This window comes from Denticeps clupeoides, chromosome 3 (genome assembly GCF_900700375.1).
Source record: "Denticeps clupeoides chromosome 3, fDenClu1.1, whole genome shotgun sequence".
NCBI lineage: Eukaryota > Metazoa > Chordata > Actinopteri > Clupeiformes > Denticipitidae > Denticeps > Denticeps clupeoides.
This window is the reverse complement of record NC_041709.1, coordinates 7,915,280-7,936,215: the sequence shown is the minus strand read 5'-3', so window position 1 is coordinate 7,936,215 and position 20,936 is coordinate 7,915,280. Positions and strand designations below refer to the sequence as shown.

At 39.8% G+C, this 20,936-nt stretch overlaps 2 protein-coding genes across 4 annotated transcripts; both read right to left on the bottom strand.

The window, feature by feature from the left end:
- Positions 1 to 1,476: 1,476 nt before the first annotated feature.
- On the bottom strand, positions 1,477 to 12,618 carry slc45a2 (solute carrier family 45 member 2). 2 transcript variants are annotated; one of them, XM_028973419.1, is made up of 7 exons: positions 12,054 to 12,618; positions 10,606 to 10,782; positions 6,689 to 7,044; positions 4,806 to 4,949; positions 2,811 to 2,934; positions 2,276 to 2,481; positions 1,477 to 1,760 (listed from the first exon to the last, which is right to left on the bottom strand). In XM_028973419.1, exons 1-7 carry the CDS (start codon positions 12,502 to 12,504, stop codon positions 1,533 to 1,535), a joined length of 1,686 nt encoding a protein of 561 aa, XP_028829252.1. In that variant the 5' UTR covers positions 12,505 to 12,618; the 3' UTR covers positions 1,477 to 1,532. The 2 variants fall into 2 exon arrangements, with proteins under 2 accessions (XP_028829252.1, XP_028829253.1); XM_028973420.1 differs by lacking the exon at positions 4,806 to 4,949.
- Positions 12,619 to 13,404: 786 nt separating this feature from the next.
- amacr (alpha-methylacyl-CoA racemase) lies at positions 13,405 to 18,617 on the bottom strand. 2 transcript variants are annotated; one of them, XM_028973645.1, is made up of 6 exons: positions 18,566 to 18,617; positions 17,938 to 18,191; positions 17,602 to 17,745; positions 17,187 to 17,347; positions 15,432 to 15,618; positions 14,057 to 14,466 (listed from the first exon to the last, which is right to left on the bottom strand). In XM_028973645.1, the coding sequence occupies exons 2-6, from the start codon at positions 18,182 to 18,184 to the stop codon at positions 14,057 to 14,059; spliced, it is 1,149 nt and encodes a 382-aa protein (XP_028829478.1). In that variant the 5' UTR covers positions 18,185 to 18,191; positions 18,566 to 18,617. The 2 variants fall into 2 exon arrangements, with proteins under 2 accessions (XP_028829479.1, XP_028829478.1); XM_028973646.1 differs by lacking the exon at positions 18,566 to 18,617 and having other exon boundaries at positions 13,405 to 14,466; positions 17,938 to 18,184.
- Positions 18,618 to 20,936: the final 2,319 nt, after the last annotated feature.

The window sequence follows — 20,936 nt, the reverse complement described above, 5'->3', positions numbered from 1 at the left end:
TGAACAGAATACCAAACTCCTGTTCAGTTGGAACTAAGGAACCAAAAGAGGATTCTGAGGATTCTGTGGATTCTGTGGTTTTACAATGTCTCTGAAAGGATGAGGCAAACACCAGGGAGCGGCATGTAAACTTCCGTAGCATATGAAAACACTAATTGTTTTTGGTTGCAAATATTAATTTTAGTTTTAGCCTAGTCTTTTGTCAAGCTGTCTTTTAGTCTTTTAGTCTCAGTAACATTCATTCTCATTTTAGTCTAGTCAAGTTTCAGTCAACTAAATGTCCGAGCATTTTAGCACAATTTAATCAGAACACTCCATGACTATTTTAGTCTAGTTTTAGTCTCTTTTATTTAGTAATGCAATTATACTCAACCCATTCAATATAATACAAGTACCTAGCAGAAAACCCAAAAAACATTTTATGTGGAATGGGTTGCAGTGGTCTCGAAAAAAAGGGCCAACACTGCAAATATTGACTCTTTGCATTAACTTAATGTAATTGTCAATAAAAGCCTTTGAAACTTAGATGAAGCTGATTAAAAGATCTAAAAACACTGAAGCAACTATCTTTGTTAAAACCAGTATTTGTGTAATTCTCAAAACTTTTGGCAAAGACTGCACAGACAAGCCTGGAAAGACAGCTCTGTCAAATGTAGGATAGCGCTTTCTTCTGAGCTCTTCTTGTCATCTAATTTATCCTTTCTGATTATAATCATTATGCATAATCCTGTATTCTTGTTTGCGACTCTAAACCAAATTAACAAGGGCTGTTGGAACTGCTACCACAGAGTCAATAATATAATGCAGTTATATTGTAGGAGCAAAATTTTCTAAAAATAACAACTCTAATCTTTTTTCCAATTTGACTGTTCCAGCACATAGACAACTGGATTGCTTTTCTCTTAGAATCTGAATGTCATCTGCTAATTTATCTATTTGTGATCTTGACCCACTGTCTGTTAAATTGCTCAGAGCTTTTACCCATTTAAAAAAAAATCCTCCTTTGTGAGTAGCTAATGTTTTTTATTGACTCCCAAAAGAGCAGTTATAAAACCATTTTTCATGTAAGAAATTATAGAAAAATTTGTTTCACATCAACACATGAAGTCATTAATGACCTTGCTACCCAATGGGATTTGGCAGTGGCCACCTTGATTAAGAGTATGCAGTGATGGATAGAGTGAAATTGCAGGTATTTGTTGCTTTTTCTTAGAAAATTTGCATCATGAATTATCTATTCTTCTGCTAAAGACCTTTGTTTACAACATTATTCATTCCCGTCTCTTTCTCACACTTATCTGACATAGTTTTAAGTATAGATTATAATAAGCTTTAGTATTTACCGTGCAGGACACACCACCACCACCTATCAACCATTTTACCCCCCACCCCTCAAAAAGAACATGCGATCCCAAACCAATCAAATTTTATGTGAAAATGAAGAGATTGTCACTGTGAAACACAGCACAGCACACAGTGCACACAATGAAATTTATTGTGTACATTTATTAAAAATTTCCATCTCACAAATATTATTCCACATGCCTGATAAAGAGTGCAATAAACACGCAGCCAATAAGAGATACCGTTGATGCTGACAGGACAACCACTATCACACTGCCTGCAAGATTAACCAAAGCCCCAAGCCCTGCTCCAACAATGATCTGAGCCAACTGCACCATGCAGGTGAGAGCTGCACAGTCTACACCTGTACCACGCCCACGCTGGGCTGCGTCCCCAAGTCCCAACATCCTCTGTTCCTGGTGAAGGAAGAGCAAAAAAAAATCAATGTCATTGGGCTATTATGACCTAGTAAATTCAAGTTATATGTTTCCTCTCTTCACAGACACAGGGTGACTTTACTCCACATATTGTTTTTTGTGTTAATTTGCACTCCAACCTCTCAAGATCCGTAATAAAATAACAGAATAAACTGATTTATCATGCAATCAAAAAAGGGAACCTTTGAATGATGGCATATAACCAAAAAAGTAGATGAACTGCATCGTTTTTATGAAAGTGAAAGCAGGTGTGCTTCCTCCAAACACCTCCGTGGATCAGGCCTGATGTAGAGAATTTTCTCACCACATTTCATCTGAAAGGTCATTTTAAGAGCAATACAGCCCGCACAGTGATTTTCGCTCTGACACAGAGCTATGCTATGTTAATCACTGAGCCTGAATAATTATACTGTAGTGCTCACAACACAACATGGAGTCTTGTCGATTCTTATTTTCTTAAACCCAACAATTCCATTACCAGGAATTCCACTGACCTCCTCCTCTTTGTGGTACTCAGAAATCAGGTTGAAAGGGATGGTATACAGGGTGCTGGACATCACGCCAAACACACTGCACAGAGTCAGAGTGGCAATAATGTTGGGGAATAGGCCAATCAGACTGGTGCCCAGACCAAAAAAGAAATAGCCCACAAAGTAGAGTCCCTTGAGACCAATGTAAGGCAGGAGCAATCTCTGCACGTCTGAAAAGGTGAAAGAGATTAGCGACATATTAAACACAGAGAGAGCATTCATTTGTTTGTAATGCTACATTAATAAAGGACTCGGTGAGCCTATTAAACGTCAGAAATGCTGCAGAAATGACGGGCAGAAATACTTTCAGCTGCTTGGTGAGGTCACTTTGAACTGTTCTCTTTTTTTCAACCATTTCCATTGATTGCAACTTAATTAAATAGGCAGAAAAGGAAAATGACTCTCATTATCTCATCAACACAGCTTAATTACTCTGAGTTTGCCTCTGTTGAAAGCACAACAGCTGGGGATAGGCAGAGAAAGTGGTGGCAGTACTTACAGGAATAGAGTGCCGAGGACACAGCATTGATGCAAAGACCCCAGCAGCCGACCTCCACTCCCCTCTCATAGGTGGCATAGGCTGTGGAGTTGTGGGCAGCATATGGGTTCCCTTTGTATACGATCTGTGGAAACACAAACAACCATCTTATTTACACATTAATTTACTTATTATGAAATTGTGCATGGATCCAGTGCCAGCCATTAGAATACATTTTGTCATTTTGACGGTTAAGCTGATTATGTTGTGATAAATAATGATCGACTAATTTGTGTGCAAAAATGCAAAATGCAGCTGCCATTACCATATTTTAACACACTAAATATAGTAATAATACCAATAGTAGCTATTAACTTGGTATTTCTAACGGCACATTTTGAGCGCAAAATGGAATTATGTAATGTTCGTAGTGATTTGTATTATACTGGCGCAATAATTTCACTTTATTTCTTCTAAAGCTCCACAAAGCCCATCCCAGGCCTTCTCCCAACACTCCAGGTCCGGAGTACATGGACCAGAGCTTTGCTTTGCATCATCTCAACAGTTCTTGATTGTTCACAGTTCTATTTAAGTGTGATTTTTAAGTCTCTCAATTTTCATCCATAACCAGGCAGTGCACATTTCATGTGGACCGTGCAACTGTTGTCAATCACCACACGCCTGCGGGCTAGTTTATGTTATGTTTTCTTTTGTTTCCCCTGTTTTTGGCCCTCGTGCCTGTTTTGTTTGTGTGTAATAAATCATTGTTTCACAATGTCCCGTGTCTGCGCTTCATTCACCCGTCAGCTCACGGACATGACATCCAGAATGTCCTCTTGAAAGTGATGTGATTGTCATTGTGAAACACTGCAGCACAGCACATGGTGCACACAACAAAATGTGTCCATCACCTTATTGAAAATGAAAAAGTCCAGGGGGACTGTCCCTGTAACTACTGATTGTTAGTCGCTCTGGATAAGAGCATGGAATAAATGTATTTGTCTAGTGGGTGAGTGCACTGTTCAGCCGGTACAGTCTGTGGATATTGCCCTGGTACACATGCCTTCTTGTCAGTATTTATTCTCCAATTTTCCCATTTTTTGGCCCTTGTGCTGTGTTACCTTTCCTGTCCTGCTTCTGTACCTTCCCTCCTGATCCCTAAGTAGTTACACCCTTTCTCTATGCAATGTGATCTTGTATGTTATGTGTACTTACATTTAAAAAAATAATTTTTGGCCAATACTTGCTTTTGACGGTAGAAATTTGGGTACTCCATGGCCATTTATAATCACCAGGGCACCAGTCAAAAGTGATACTCTTGGTACTCTTGTGCAAGGCATGCTTTGGTGAATGGTGACATGCAGTCCAGCTCTTGTTGTAGTGTTGCAGTCCAGCTCTTAGTGAACCAGTAAAGCAATTTAACTAATTGAAACTAAAGGCACACCGAATCAAAGACATGCACTTCTCTGTGTTTTATTTGTTATTGTTTTGTCTCTCCATGTTCAAATAAACCTATCATTGAAATTACATACTGATAATTTATTTGTAAGTGCGCAACCTTACAGAATAATCAGGGGTTAGAATACATTTGGGTCAGATTAATTCAATAATAATTGAACTTGCTCATTAGTTTCCACTTTTCATCCAGTCAACTCACCCTACACAGTTAACAACAAATTTTGAATAGGTGAGCATCAGCCATTTGGTTTTGGGCATTTACTTCTACTGCATTATTTTTCTGTCAGTGCCACACATACCCTCACTTGTTTATGCTTCCATTCAGGTCAGTAAGACCTGTGTCCTTTCCTTTCTCCTCACATCATCAAATCGCCAGAACAGCAGATTGATCTCATTGTGTCACACTATTTCACCATGTCACACACAAGTCATAGAGATTAAAGCTGCCTCCAGAATAATTTGTCAAAAGGAATCTATAACCTCAAAACCTCCACACATCCTGTTCAGCATTCAGGTCACTTTGGGAGTCTTTATTAACGTGCATATCAAGTTACTCACCTGTCCCATGAAATCAGTGAAGAAGAGCATGTTACACAGGAAAGCCGTCCATCCCAGTAAATGACTAATGCACAGACACCGATAGTGGCTGGGCATATTTATCATTGCCAGGAGCAAATACTTTAGCGTCATTCTTTTCTGCACCTGCAATACGAAGACCCAGGGTACATTTAAAAAAAAAAAACATTACCACAACTGTATTTTTTGTCCTTCACACAAAGCAGACTTTTTGCATGAATTGCCCCCTGAAAAGCCTAAAGTGGCAATTATTCTTTAATTCTGCAGAAAATTCTAATGCCCATTGAGCACCCCTATGAAGCTATAGTGTTAGTCACAGGCATCCCATCACCGTGGAGAGTGAAAATAGAGAGTTTTAGCATGAATCAGTTCTACCACCAGCTGGTTCACGGTCTCACAGTCAACACTCCCTCTCTTATGTGCAATTTGCATAAATGCCCACATTAATCAAGCATGAAGAACAGTAGCCTGTCACACCTCAACTCTGAAGCTCTGTGGGCTTGGATTCAAATTTACCACTGTGTGAGTCAGGTTAGCAAGTATTTATGTGCATTTTGAAGCCTTTATAACTCTACAAAAGAGTCCCTGTAAACAACTACATCGCAAATTAGGGGTGTGCGCTACAAAAATAGCAAATGTGTTATAAATAGCTATTTATATAGATTTCAAATTGTTGTCTAAAGACAAATATGAGAACGTTTGGGAACATAAACGCAAATATTATTATACACTGACAATGGTAACGTATGGGAACATAAACGCAAATATTATTATACACTGACAATGGTAATGTTTTCTAGGAGTATAATCTGCCTATGTTTTTTTTTACCACATATATTACAACACCTCTAAGCATGGTTGTGGATATAATTTTTTTTATTTGTTCATATATCAGGTTATCACCCTAATTCTTGCCATGATGCTCCATCACGTGGAAATGACAGCCTTGTAAAAAAAAAGGACTTGGGGTCTTCTTCTACTGCCCATGACTCAGTAGCCCAGGATGGTCCAGGAGGTACCATCTGCTAATTTTTGCATCTTTAACTGTACCTCCTATCTTTTCATTAAATATACATTGGTAGAGTTCATTAAAAAAATTTCTTATCCTGACACTGATTCAGTTCATCAGTATAGTTCACACTGTGGGTTTTAGAAAGAATAAACTCAAATCTGCATACCACATGTTTTTAAATCATCAGATCTCAAAATTACAATGACATTCATGTTCATAATTAATGTATGTACATTTTCAATAGCATATAAGGGTGGTATTAGCCTAGTGGGTTCCACTCCCACCTATGAACCACAAAGATGACCACAAAGTCACAGGTTTGTAAGTTTCATTGGACAAGAACATCTGATAAAAGCTTTAAATACTGCTGTAAATTTAAAAAGCATGATTACCAATTATACACTGAATAGTTTTAAGCAAAATCACGATCATAAAATGTATTTAATGCCTGCTGGTAGCAAATTGGGAACTTTATAAAGGTCTTGTTGTAAATTAGACTTCAAACTTCCACTTCAGACTTCATAATCACATAATCTCAGAAAGATTCAAGTGTGATTATTATGTTGTCCCTCGTAAGTAACATTTTATGTTTCTTCTTTCTTTTTTTTCTTTTCAAATTAATGTCGAATTTCACATAGTGGCTTTTTATTCACCATGACTAATCAGTCATTATAACACATGGAGCATCAAATCAAAAAGCCTCAAGAATAATTCATTACGCTAATTCTTAATTACTGACAAACACATTACTTCATTTAATTGTTCCAATCAAAAGTGAGAGGGGTGATCCACAAAATGTCAGACAAAGGAGAGGAGAATAAAATGGTGAAGAAGAAAAAGAAAAATGCCTCACCTCTTTGTTGGGCTGCTTGGCACTGGATGTGACAGCATTGGCCTCACTAAGAGCTGAGAAGGAGCGCGGGCGGATCTCAGAGCCTGGTAAGAGCTCCGAAGTCTCTTTTGGAAGTGCTCCATACCCATTACTGTGGTTCCCAACCTGGAGTAGGCGGCTGGGAGCCAAGGAGTCTGAGCTGTTGTCCCTGCCCAGGGCCATTTCAGGGATGCTGCACAGGTGAATGGTGAGGAAGATGCCCCAGGTCAGCGCAGAGAAGAAGTAAATCACCTGGTACTCAGATCCAAGCAGAGTCCCCAGCGAGGAATGACCCCAGTCCATGGCTCCAACCAGGTACCCACAGGCACCACCCAGGCCTGTAACACAAACACTGCAAATTCTTCTGGAAAACCAATTCTCCACTTTTTCACATGACCACTCAGTACACTGAGCTCTACCCATCTGTCAGAAAAGTAAAGGAGGATGTAAGTAAGTTACTCTGTTGAGCGTAAAATGGATAGCCCATGCTTGGCTCAAATGCCGAGCATTAAACCAAGGACGCCGTGGCAGAATCATGCTTTGAGGGTGCTTCAGACACTGGAAAGATGCAAAGCAAAATGATAACAGTAAATTGGTACAATAAAGTGTGGAAAATTTAGGGGGAAAATTCTTCCAAGGGAATTAAACCCACTATTTGCTGTAGAAGCTTGACTGTCAAATAAAACCACAAAGGCAATATAAACATGTTTTCATGCCATTTTGGAGCATGAAAGTGGGTAAGACAAACACTTAACTCACTAACACAGGTTTTTAATAAATAACCAGACACTTGGGCACACACCCACCCACACATGCATGCACACATTTACATGTACATTTACAGCATTTATCAGACGCCCTTATCCAGAGCGACTTACAATCAGTAGTTACAGGGACAGTCTCCCTGGAGCAATTTAGGGTTAAGTGTCTTGCTCAGGGACACAATGGTAGTAAGTGGGATTCGGGTCTTCTGGTTCATAGGCGAGTGTGTTACCCACTAGGCTACTACCACCCTGCACACATACACGAACCATGGGAAAAATGTCAAATGACAGAATGAGGATGGGACACAGCAAGCATAAACGTGTAATGATTCTAATACATGCAAACAATCAGGTATTTAGGGGAGAACAAGATAGAGCAAATACAAAAGTCTGGTGAAGAAGAAGTGGGACCAGAACACCAGAACGTATCCAGAAATGTGACAGAACCATACAACCACAATGTCACAGATTCAAAGTCTAATTCCTACCATTGTGTCCCTCAGCAAGATGCTTAGCCATGAGTGTCTTATAGATGCTGTACATGTAAATGTTAAATATTACCAATTACATGTAATATGTCTGTTTAAAATCTCCTTGAATTTGATGGGAAAAATTATTTGATGCATTAAAAAGACATCAAATTGGTCAAAAGGTTATGTTGTAAATTATCCTGGTAGCTTGAATTGGCTATTAATGATGGAATAGCCATGAAACGTCCCTAAAGTTTTGAATGAAATTCTATATAATCACTAAGATATGTTAGTAGCTTATACATTTTAAAGCCTTTTTAGATAGTAAAATGGGTGTTGAAGCACTTTTTATTTGCATGTCAAAGAATTCAAATAGTGCTTAATGTGGCTGCCACATAGACACTTGATTTTACTAAGTGAGTAAAACAATGAAATTCCACTGTTAATGAAATATCAGCAAGTAGACAGGGTCATGATAGTAGATATCCATATAACTTTTATTTTGTGTTCAAAATAAAACATGAAAACCTGTATATCTAGCCAAATTACAGATTGCATTGTGTCTGAGCTTTCATCACTTTTCATTGTGTCTACTTTCGTCACTATTTTACTATGGAGCTCCACAGGAGGAACTATCATTTGTCTCAAAACCTTTTCAAATGCTGCAGTCTGGAAAAACAAAACAAAATAAAATCCAGAACTACCTGACATCATGCTCACACACCATACAATTTGAGGAGCTGCCTGTCAAGCATAAATATCTGATTCCGAAAACCAAGAGCACCTCCCTGGTGTGAGAGTTAGATATAAAAAGCTTAATGAATATTTACTGGCAGCAAATATAATTAGCAGCATTTGTGTTCTCTGTGGATAAACACAAAAAATGCGGCAAACATCATACCTACATTCATTATTGGCTAATGAATACGTTGGATGAAAATGTATGTTTATCTATGAATTTTGGAAAAATGAATCAAAGTAGACATTATGTATAGTTGGGAAATTAACAGTGCTTCTATGGCTGCTGGAGTGTATCATTGTACCACACGGAACACACACCCCATTTACTCACACACCCATACCTACATATCTAGTGACATATGACAATGGATGGTGATCACCAGTGTTTTTTTTGTATGTTGTGATATGCTGGGGAGGCAGCATTAAAAAGAGTGGTGTAAAGCGTAACCATCATGGACAATGCCCTCCACCCTCTGCCATCATCGGGTAGCCGAGTGTTTTCAATGACACACTGCAGTCAGACATTGCAGTTACTGACCATGTTAACCTTGCCTTATTTATTATATGTTTTAGTATATCGGTTTCTCTGCACTACATTTCTAATTGTACATTTATAGATTAGACATATATTTAGAGCTGTATATCTATTACCATCGAAGCAAAATTGAAGCCAATCTATGAAGCATGTGCAGCTTCCATTCTTAGCAGAGGTAAAGGAGTCATGCGGCTTCACTGCTGCTGGCCCCAAACCCATGACCAGGGCACATGACTGCGCTGTTATGGATTACACACTCACACCACCCTATGCGTGATTCATTCTGCTGCTCAGTTCACTGTATGCACCCCCAGCTGCCCTCAACTCAACCTGGAGGAGACTCGGCTAGGTGTTTCTATATCTGTGCACACAGGAACATGACAGCCCACAGTGTGCATATTTCACATTCAGGAAGAACATTACCCACATAACAGGTAGTGGGAGGTAGTAGCCTAGAGCATAACAGAGTTGCCTATGACCTGGAAGACCCAGGTTCAAATCCTACTTACTCCCACTGTGTTACTCCCTGAGCAAGACACTTACCCTGAGTGTCTCTAGGGGGACTGTCCCTGTTTTTTTCCTTTCATCTATGTGCACTGATGCTCTGACCAGGCTTTTAGAAGTGCAAATAGTTCTTCTGAATCGATTAGGACATGATGATCATAGGATGTCATCATCAAAACACAGTCTGTTTAAATAGAGTGAGAAGAAATTATGTATTTTAAACCCTGCTCATAAACCCAGATAAATTATTTACACCCTACAAGGGTGGCTGGTTTACATTGAAACTTTGTTATAGTAGCTTTTCAGTGTCAATATCCACCCATCAACCCTAAAGGCAAAGCTAGCATAATATTGGACTTTCAAAATCATCATACAAAAATACAAATTGGTTATTTTTTGCCCACAGGGTGGAGCTGCATGGAGGCATGAGGGACACACTCTGCTTCCTGCGTATCCTGCTTATTAATATAATGATGGACATTTTGTTATAAAAAATTACATATTTAACTTATCTCATGACCATGAAGCAAAGCACATGTTCTTTTATTATAGTGTACCATAATTGTAAGTACTTTAACCTAATAAAACGACTGGAACCAGCAAATAATTGTCCAGAGAGCATATTTTGTTAGTTATGTTGAAGGTACTGCATCTAGTCATTAACCAGTACTTAACTGAATGGAACTGTAAAAGCCAGCATTGCCTTGTCTGTATTTACTGCTCCATAGAGCCTGGTTTTCAGTGCATTTGCAAATATGCACCACTAACAGCTCAGGTACTGACAAACATATTCAATCAAATTAGACTTCTTCAGGTGTCGTAGTCTTACACATTGCACATTTGAATTAAAAATGATTTTCTTTTTCTCCAAACCTTGGTACATACCTGTGAGTAGTGCATGATAGTGTAGCCCCCTCTCCTTGTCCTGGTACGAGCAAACGTCAAAAAGATAGGCCTTGACAGGTCCATCAATAAAATCCGCCGCAAAGTCAAATAGCACCACTCCAGCCATGACTACAACAATGGCCCATGTAGTCTTCAATGTTCTGTTTTGTACTATGGCTGCAATATCAAGCACATCAATCAGACATCCGTGCTCTACAGCACACACTAATAAATATATCAACATAAACACTATTTCATATATATGAAACATGCATAATGAAAAGTACCTTGCAAGCATTGGCAGAAAGAAAAGACAAAACACTCTGGCAGCCATGATAGATTTTGACCACTTATGTACAATTGTTCTACTAAGACAAGTAGAAACGTACATACTGTGTACACACAGTTTCCCTAGCATGCATACATGTATAGTGACAATAAAGGGATGTATCTGTCCATGGTACAACTCTACACACAACACATGTTGCCAAATCATGCTGAAACCTTGATATTCAAATATAAACATATACTGTAAAATGTAGTGTTAATGGTGTTGATTTGTTTGTAATGAGTGTAGTGCAGTTAGTGTAATTCCTTTCTAAATTATAACTTTAAATGTTTTATATGTTTGGTGGCAGTTCCTTTATGAAAGTGACATTACATTTTCTAGACACATCTATTATACTGAGCAGATAAAGAAAGCTCCATTTTCAGCATGTCATTTTCAGCTTCTGACATTGTGTAATTGTGCATATTCAATCATTTCTAGCAGGACAGAAACTGTTAATGCAATCGTCTCTTCTGTGTTCTGCTAACACTAGAGTTGGCAGAGAAGCTGATGAACATGAAGTGAGGGGGTGAAACAATTTGACAGTGGGTGATCTCATTAATATTCACATTATTCACCCATTCGCACCCTCCTTCAAGTCAAGGCTCTGCTAATTAGTCTGACACACTACTGCAAACTGTGACCTAACTGAAGCTTTTTGGGAGTTTGAGGATCAGATACAGAGGTTGCCAACTCAATTGGATTAATTAAGGTTATCTCACACTATTGATGTTTCATGTCAAATTAAAGAATTCAGTCATTCTGGACTGGCACCAACCTGTTAAATATGTTAACAACACTGACAAATCCCAAAATTCCAACATTGCAGTTGAATAGCTATTGTTGTTCATTGATTGTACATGTCTGAGAATCTTTGAATGATGGAAACCATTAAAAAGTCTTAGGTATGTAAGTATGTAATATATTGTACTGTCATCCAATAATGATGCAAACAAATGTAAGTATTCTATGTGATCACAAAATTAAGACTGCAGGTTCTGCTCATCTCCATCTATCTTGACCTTATGCAGACTTCTAGCAGACATTTTGTGCTGCACTAATTGTCATTGTGATTCATTCCATAACAATACATGAGGTTTCTGCTGGCCTGAATTCTCACCTGTTGTAATAGCATCTCCATTGAGAAACAATGTGAGACCCACCAGCATCATTATTCCCAGGGACAGAATGTAGGGTCTCCTCCGTCCCCATGACGACCTGCAGTGGTCGCTGGCTGAGCCGATAACAGGCTGCAGAAGGAAGCCGAGGATTGGGCTGATGAGCCACACAAGGCTGTACAGGCTTTTGGGGAGTCCAACGCTCAGCAGCACAGGCGTGACAAATGCTGCCTCGACGGCGTAGCAGAATTCCCTTCCAAACATCACCGTGGCGTGCATAATGAGTCGGCCCCGAGACCTCCGGGGAGGCTCCACGGCTCCAAACACGGGTGGCTCCATGCTGTCCACATACTCCTCCTTGGGTTCCCTGACCTGGGAGTAGTACGTCATGTTGCTGATGGGGCTCCCTGGTTCAGGGAACTTGCAGGGTGCCTCCTCGGTTAGGAGAGTCATAGCAGAAGCTCAGTCTGCCCAACAATGGCAAACGGCCGAATCCCCTGGCAGGCTGGCTAATCTCTACTCTGCTGCATAGCTGAGCAATGTGTGCAAGAGTATCAGCAGTCTTTGGGATGTGATTAAAGCTGCATGGGGTGGGGAGGTCTGGGAGGAGTGCGTGAAGTCAGGCTTGTTCACATCTTATGCCTTGAAGCCTTAGCCTGGAATCACGTGACAGGTCAGGAATTCTTTCCACCCTAGCCAGCGTATCTCAAGCACCTTCTTCTCTACCATATCACTGGTCAGCCATCTCTATAAATGTCATGTTCTTTGAATATTTAGCATTGACTGCAATGCTAAAGATAAATGAGAGCGGGTTGGATCGTAACATTGCGGATGGGGCAACTGAATCAGATAGTGTTTCCCCCGCATGCTGCTCACAAGGGCTCTTTTGTGGCATCCTGGAGCAATGGGTCTGCTAGAACATTAGGTTAATCAAGTGATGTAACATGTGATCCCTCAAGGAGGATGAAAAAGGGGTAAGGGGGTTGAAAAATGTACTACACCTAACCAAACTGTATTGTATAAAACACTACACGTGTTCCTGCAGCTCTTGCAGCTTTTATATCTTTCTTTAATCCACTGTGTGCACTCGAAGTCTTCATGTGACGCTATGTCCTACCAGCATCATGTGAGACTGTGACGGCAGTGTGAACAGCAGGAGAAGACCTTGCTTTGAGGGGTCACATCAGCCAGTCAGAATCATGTGAGGCAAAAGACCACATTCCACAGTAAAGTTCTCAGTGACGTGGACAGGAGGTGTATTTTAACACCTTATGTTGGAGAGCAGAGGAAAAAAAGGTCCCATGTTACATCACGACTTCTGCAAATACAACCACTTTCATCCACAACTGAATTAAATAGCTTTAATACAATCATACAACTGTTAAACACAGAAGTGAAACAATGGTAAAGAAAAATGCAGACATTAATCAAAATGCAAAAGTACATTTTAAAAGTGACCATAATGCTAATGTCAATTGAAAGACACATTTCACTAAGCTAGAGGAGAAGATCCAAAGTTTAAGCTGAGTCGGGAAAACATTTTCATCACATTTTTTAAAATGTTTGTGTTAGAATCATTAATTGTCCTGTACAGTGAAAGCATTATATATCAGATATGAGACAAAATCTCAGCAATACTGCTAATATATTGATAGCAACAAAACATAATACTCCTGGAAAAAATACATTAATTGATAAAACATTAATGGATCACCAATGACAAAAACAACAAAGGGAAACTTTTAAATTAGGCATTGATTTGATATTATCTGTTCAGCTATATGCTATTATAGATTATTCATTTCTAACCCATAGCTGATCAAGTCCTTTAATTAATTTTTCAAACAATTAAAATAAATTTCACACATATCTGTGAAATGGAATTGGTACAAAGGCATTCTGGTGATAAAAACGCTTCATCAAACAGCAGCTTCCTGTGATTCATTGTTGTGCTTATATCTTCAGATCTTTAGGAAATGACCCAAAATATCCAGACAGTGCATTGCTACAAACGAGCTTTGGCTTCGTTACACTCCACAATACCCTTTGCCTGCATTTGTTCAATTTCTGCCTGCGTAAAGCCAAAGTCTTGCAGCACCGTGCGTGTATGCTCCCCAATGAAAGGGTCACGTGACAGGCATGGGTTAGCAGGGGAACGGGACAGGACAGGGGCAGGGCGGGGGCTGACTTCATCTTGGGAATTCTCCAGGAAGGATCCTCTTTGCTGGTTATGGGGGTGACACCTCACCTCATCCAGTGAGAGAACCGGGGTCACGCAGGCATCTGTGCCCTCAAAGATCTGCCCCCACTCAGCCTGTGTCTTGCTCCCAAACACCCTAGTGAATGTTTGTTTCAGCTCTGGCCAATCAGAGATGCTCATCTGAGGTGGCAGGTCTGTTTTGTCCAATCCTAGCCCTGTGTAGCCAAGAAAATAAGGGGTACAAAGTATGACAAATACTGGATTAAAATTAACAAGCAAAGGTAACAGAGAGAAAGCTGAGGATAGATATCACTGAACTTCGAGATCATTAACCATCTTCATTAGACACTTCAGAAAAACTGACTGCTAACAATGATTAATGCAAGCAACCAGCAGAGGAGCTCCCCTCAGGATTGTTTTTCATATTTACATTTATGGCATTTATCAGACGCCCTTATCCAGAGTGATTTACAGTCAGTGCCCCCCTGGAGGCACTCTGTGGTCTTCTGCTTCATTCAGGTGAGTGTGTCACCAACTAGGCTTCTACCATTCTATTCCTGCCTGCATTGCACTGCTAGTTAAGCATATGGCTAAATAGCAGATCCTGCTGGTCATGATTTTTAAAAGAGCTGGTGTCACAATAAACTACACCAGTAGTCAGTGTACAGTATACAGATGCCATGCAAGGTGTAACATTTAAGGAAGCAGAGTTTAGTTCAAGTTTGTGTTAATTATGTGGAAGCATGAATTAAAAAAGCTTTCTATATATATAGTATTAATTTAGTCTTCCACACAAGCTGCACACGAGGAAAGCTGAAAATTGTGAAGTCTACTTTACACAGCAATAATGATTTTATGGACACCAGAATGTCAAGGTAACTAACAATACCATTGGACTCACAATTCTGCTTTAGAATGACTTTGAACTGTCATCTCTTCTAAATCAACAAGGCCCAATGTAATATTAAAAATACAAGACTTTTCAGCTAGAAGTTTTCAACAAACCATGGTCCATTGGCCATGAGAACAGTGCATGCACCTCCTGATGAATACCTTAAGGCATGAGAAACAGTGTGTGGCCCTGACAGTACTAACACTTATGCAGATGAAAACAGAGCTGAAAGAAAAGTGGAAGAAATGGCCTGGGGCGAGCAGAGAGCAGAGACAATGCCATCCTTACCTTCAATGAGCTGCTCATAAAATTGTGGTTCTATGGCCCCTACAGCCACGTACTTCCCATCAGAGGTTTGGTAGGTATCATAGAATGGAGCCCCACTATCCAGAAGGTTCTCGCCCCGTGGCCGGTTCCATAGACCCAGGCTTCTTGACTTCCACATAAAGGAGCCCACATAGGCTGCCCCCTCAACCTCAAAATGAAAAACATGCATTGTACTACATGAATCAGCTTGAAAATGTATGGCTGTCCTAAATGGGGAGTGATGGGGAGATGATCTTTTTCTACTAAAACATCCTGCAGAATCTTATAATGCTTTGATAAATTACTTACTCCATACTTAAATCAAAGTTTCATTGGCTGATTCACATGATGCACCTTGCTTTCTACTGTCCACACACCTAAAAAAAAAAAGATGCAGGTGCATCGCAGACACACCACAAGTGTGTTGCTCCTGTGTTTGAGTGCGGCAGACGTGTGGCTCCATTAGAAAATAATATAAATGCACAAAAGATCTGAATCGGCCCAATAACTCCTTCACTATCTGCTCCATCTTTATGCAGGTTGGTTCTGGCTAGGATGAATTTTGTATCATTGTCAGACCCAAACACATTTAGTAAACAAAACACAGCTACATTAACCACATGAATTTTAAGTCAAGAAAAAAAATTGACACGTCTCACTTCAAACTGAATGTATGAGAGAGAAGCCTGCAGCCTATAACCAGAGCAAAATACACAGTGCTCCACTTTTGCTCCTTCGCTTACTTTGTTGACCAGAGTGAACCAATTTTAAAATTCAGATTTTTAAACATGAAGAAAAAAAATTCTGTCACTCAGTAATAGCGGCTCACAGCTCTGAAAATAGTTCTTTATTACTGGCTAATTGATAATACCTGTGCCCACACCAGTTCTCAGTATATCCGGGTCCCAGGTTTCCAGACTTTCCAGATACACATTAATCAAAGCAAATACAATCTTTATATTCGCCACAAAGTGTTTGCACAAGTCCCAATCGCACAATTTGGCGCAATACACTGTGCGCCTTTCATGGCAGCCAACTGCACACTAAATGGTGATGGTTTCACCTTTTGGACCCATTTCGTTGTGTGTACCTGTGGTGTCCTATGCTGTGTATTACAATGAAAAAAAACAATCATTTTAAAATTCTAAATTGTCTAAGAATAGGAAATTCCCAGATCACATTCACCACTGCATTCTGCATTCAGTTGACTACACAAGTCATGGTCAGAAAAAATACAAATTTGACCTCATCAATCCACCTATGAATTTTTTTGACATGCAAGGCCAAACTTATCAGTTATGTAATATAATACAGTATTCTATCCAAATATACTGTAAACCTTCCTTGTTTCAAAGGAGTTTTGAGCACCCTCACAATCACCAATAAAATAAATAAATAAATAAAAATTAAGTGAAGTGATTGTCTCATGTGATACACAGCAGCACAGCACACGGTGCACACAGTGAAATTAGTCCTGTGCATTTAACCCATCACCCTGAGTGAGTAGTGGGCAGCCATGCTTTGTGGAGCAGTGTGTGGGGACGGTCCTTTGCTCAGTGGCACCTCAATGGTACCTTGGCGGATCGGGATTCGAACCGGCAACCTTCTGATTATGGGGCCGCTTCCTTAACTGCTAGGCCACCACTGCCCCTCGCTAGGCGACCACTCCTTTAAAATGATAAAAGGACACACCTTAAAGTAATTCATTGCCAGGACCTGTGACCTGAAGTGACTCACCATGCTGGCATCAATCACCTGCCCACAGCCTGACTTGGTTCTCTCCAATAAGGCCAAAACAATCCCGAATGCGCAAGTCAACCCCCCGCCTGCAAAGTCAGCCACCAGGTTCAGTGGTGCATATGGCTTCTCCGAGCTGCGGCCCAGCATGGATAGCAGGCCTAAAAACACACACACACACACACACACACACACACACACACACACACACACACACTGAACAAGATAGCTAAGAGATGCAAGGGAAAGGATGATCTTCAAACCACAGGCAGGCACTCATTTATTTAAACTTGACTACATGTAAGCTGTAATAAGGCACATAATACTGTAAAATAAGATCAAAGCAAGCCTCAAAATCACCAACCCTCTAATTTGACCTGGCCAAAAAGCCTCATGCTAAAAAAAAGGTCTATACCTGACATAGCCAGGTAGTTGATGTCATGCCCGGCAGCTCTTGCAAAAGAGCCACTCTGCCCATAACCTGTGAGTCGAGCGTAGATCAGACGTGGGTTCTCATTCAGTAGCTCCTTCGGACCCAGGCCTAGTTTCTCCATCACTCCTGTCCAATGAATAAACAGATAGAACAGTTTGGACTGAGAACTGAAGAATAGAAAAAATTAGCAAAGCAGACGATCTCACAATTGATTACACAGCAACAACTGGGGTTGCCAATCTTTGCATAGAAATATTTAGGAAAGGAAAAGAGCCAGCCTATATTTATCTACCTAATGCTTCTTATGGCTTTACTGACCATGACGGAATGGCTCAAGGACCACATCCGACTGGACACAGAGTCTCTTCAGTATGGCTACACCTTGTGGGGTTTTCAGGTTCAGTGCTACAGACTGTTTCCCCCTTGCTTGTGAATCCATGGCCATAGCAACCTTCGTCTTGTCAACACGGATGACTTTGGCTCCAAAGTCTGCCAGGATCATGCCACAGAAGGGTGCAGGGGCCAGGCCTGCCAGTTCAATGACACGAACCCCAGCTAGAGCCATGACTAGTCTGTGTATAGGAAGACATGCAAAGCAAATCTTTCAGTTCACTTTCAAATAATTGCAGTATGCAGTTACAACTTTGAATGGTGAATAGTAAAAACAGAATATGTTCTGTTTATACACATATTCTGTCAATATAATGTTCACATTACAATGATTCAATATCAAAAAAGAACTATAGAAGTAAACGAGGGAATAAAAACGGGTCACAGTTTATTTGATTGGTGAACAGAAAGCAGCACTGCAGATATACTGCAAAAAACACATTCATTAAACACATCTGGTAACCAATAAACGAGGGCCTCAGTTATTCTTGACTGTTAACATAAGGAATTCAGCACAGAATAATCAAGTTAAGGTTACATTTACATCGTCACCTACCCTAAAAACCAACTGCGCCCGATATGTTTCAAAGGTAACGTTGGCGCTTTGTGATGACATCATTATTGACGAAGGCCTTCTGGGAAATGTAGTTTTTGTTTATGAACAGTCAATGGTCCACGAGTGAACGTTAACCAGTTCATACCATGTTGATAGTCAAATTGTGTATATCCCTTTTATCTTAATCATGTTTGTTCTTCAACAAAATAGTTCTAATTAAGTCCTAATTCTGTTTCTTGTCAGCATATGCAGGTCCAGGTAGTCATCGAGTGAGAGAGATTCAAGAATGGGTCAGTGGCATATGACATTTTTCAGCCAATTTTAAAACATCAAAAATAAGAATATGTTTTGCAACTATTCAAATATTATTGTGTATGCATAAATTTATATTAATTTATTTAATTACGTAATTCTAGTGTTTATTCTAAAGATAAAGTTTGGACTGGGTGGTAGTAGCCTAGTGGGTAACACACTCGCCTATGAACCAGAAGACCCGGGTTCGAATCCCACTTACTACCATTGTGTCCCTGAGCAAGACACTTAACCCTAAGTTGCTCCAGGGAGACTGTCCCTGTAACTACTGATTGTAAGTCGCTCTGGATAAGGGCGTCTGATAAATGCTGTAAATGTAAAATGTAAATGTAAAGTGGAGGTAACTGGCCCTTCCTCTCCAACAACCTGAAGGACAAACCTCTGCAACCACAAACTTCCCTCTCAAGTCTTCTAGAGGTTGTTTCTTTGGTGGCTCAGGAGGACCTCTGTAAGACCCAAATATAGAAAAAAATTAGCAACAAATTTTTAGTAAGTTTTTAGGGAAATTTCAACATTGGGCCTAGTTGTGAGTAGAAGTTCTGTATTTGTATTTTAAGCATTCATTTGCAGGGATGTTCACTTATTTAGCCCCATAGCAGTATATATCATAAGTAATAATCACACAACAATCATATTTTTTTATGAATAAGCATTTATTAATAACATTTTTTGGAAATAATTATTTGGTCACATTCAGTGTGGTTTGAATGAAGTCTGTGTTTATTTGCAGTGATAGTCCCTAAAACAGTTTTTTCATCTGAGAAGCACAGACGAACATTGCACTTGCTACACAGTGTTTGATGTTACTGAATCTCCCCTTGAAAGGAATCATCATTTCATCCACAGAGTTGTGTTCTTCAGGAACCACCCGCAGGCATCTTTCCCTAAATGAATTTAGCCATGGTCTGAGTTTCCAGAGTTTGTCCTTCTTTTCCATCTCTGACACAGTTAAATTGTTTATAAAGTGTAATGAAGTCAACAGAGATTGGAATCTGTTCCGGGACATCACATCAGAAACAGGGGTGTACCGTGTGTCTGTCTCCCAATACATACGGACTCCAGACATTTGCTTTTGGCCCATCTTCAGGTACATGCCAAGCATCATCTCAATTTCCTTATTATTGGTGTTTACAGATGTTCCATTTTTTTGCAAGCTGTACTCATTTGTGTTTCTTGTCAGAGTCTCAATCATGTCTTCCATCACAAACGTTTGGAAGTAATCCAAACGTTTGTGATGGAAGACATGATTGAGACTCTGAATCCAGTGGGGTCACATCATCATTAGCTGGGCTGTCAATGGGTTGGTGGTTTTCTTTGTCCATTTCACCTACATCCTCATTCTCCAAATCACTTGCATCAGTGTCATCCAAGTACATTTCAAAATCGCTCTCTCCATTTTGGACTGTAGCAATCACATCCTGCACACTGAATAGATGACCTTTCTGCATTGGTGGCATTCTGAAACTGAAAAGGTTTGGAAAAATGTAATTAAATATGTGAATAACACATATAGGTCTTATATTGTAGCAGATAAACAAAGAATAGACAGGGTAGTAGACCATGTATCAAGGGTAGAGAGCTAAGTATTCAATCAAAGTATAACCATTTCAATGCAAATGCTAATCAAAATTCCACTACATTCAAACAATGCTGTCTAATTGGCATATTATAGTCTACTTATCATATTAAAGGGACACATGCATCCCCCCCAGAGCACTAGCAGGTTCACATTCAAGACCATTCACACCTGTCCCTAAACAATGCAACAGGCTACCACTCTGACCCAACGTTGTAGAATTACAACATAGACATAATAAGCTCTAAATCAAATTTGATCAATGTTTTCTAAAATAACTATATATGTATATGTTCTAGACATTGTAATAAACACACAAAAATATTTGAGAGATTTTACTTACTTAATTCTTGACAAATCCAGGCGTGCAAAAACAGGAGATCAGCTCAATGCAAAGTTTGCAAGTAGAGTAAGTTCACGGCAAGATGACCAGACCTATAAACACTTTTTCCATCCAATAGCATCATGAGTACAAACAATAGG

Coding starts and splice junctions, on each gene's coding strand:
- slc45a2 (XM_028973419.1), bottom strand. CDS start 12,504: ATGACTCTCCTAACCGAGGAGGCACCCTGCAAGTTCCCTGAACCAGGG. Junction 7,045..10,605: donor CTATCATGCACTACTCACAG/GTATGTACCAAG, acceptor TTTGTGTTACAG/GCCTGGGTGGTGCCTGTGGG. Junction 1,761..2,275: donor AGTACCACAAAGAGGAGGAG/GTCAGTGGAATT, acceptor TTCCTTCACCAG/GAACAGAGGATGTTGGGACT.
- amacr (XM_028973645.1), bottom strand. CDS start 18,184: ATGGCTCTAGCTGGGGTTCGTGTCATTGAACTGGCAGGCCTGGCCCCT. Junction 17,348..17,601: donor CAACTACCTGGCTATGTCAG/GTATAGACCTTT, acceptor GTGTGTTTTTAG/GCCTGCTATCCATGCTGGGC. Junction 15,619..17,186: donor AGGTGATTGATGCCAGCATG/GTGAGTCACTTC, acceptor TTTCATTTTGAG/GTTGAGGGGGCAGCCTATGT.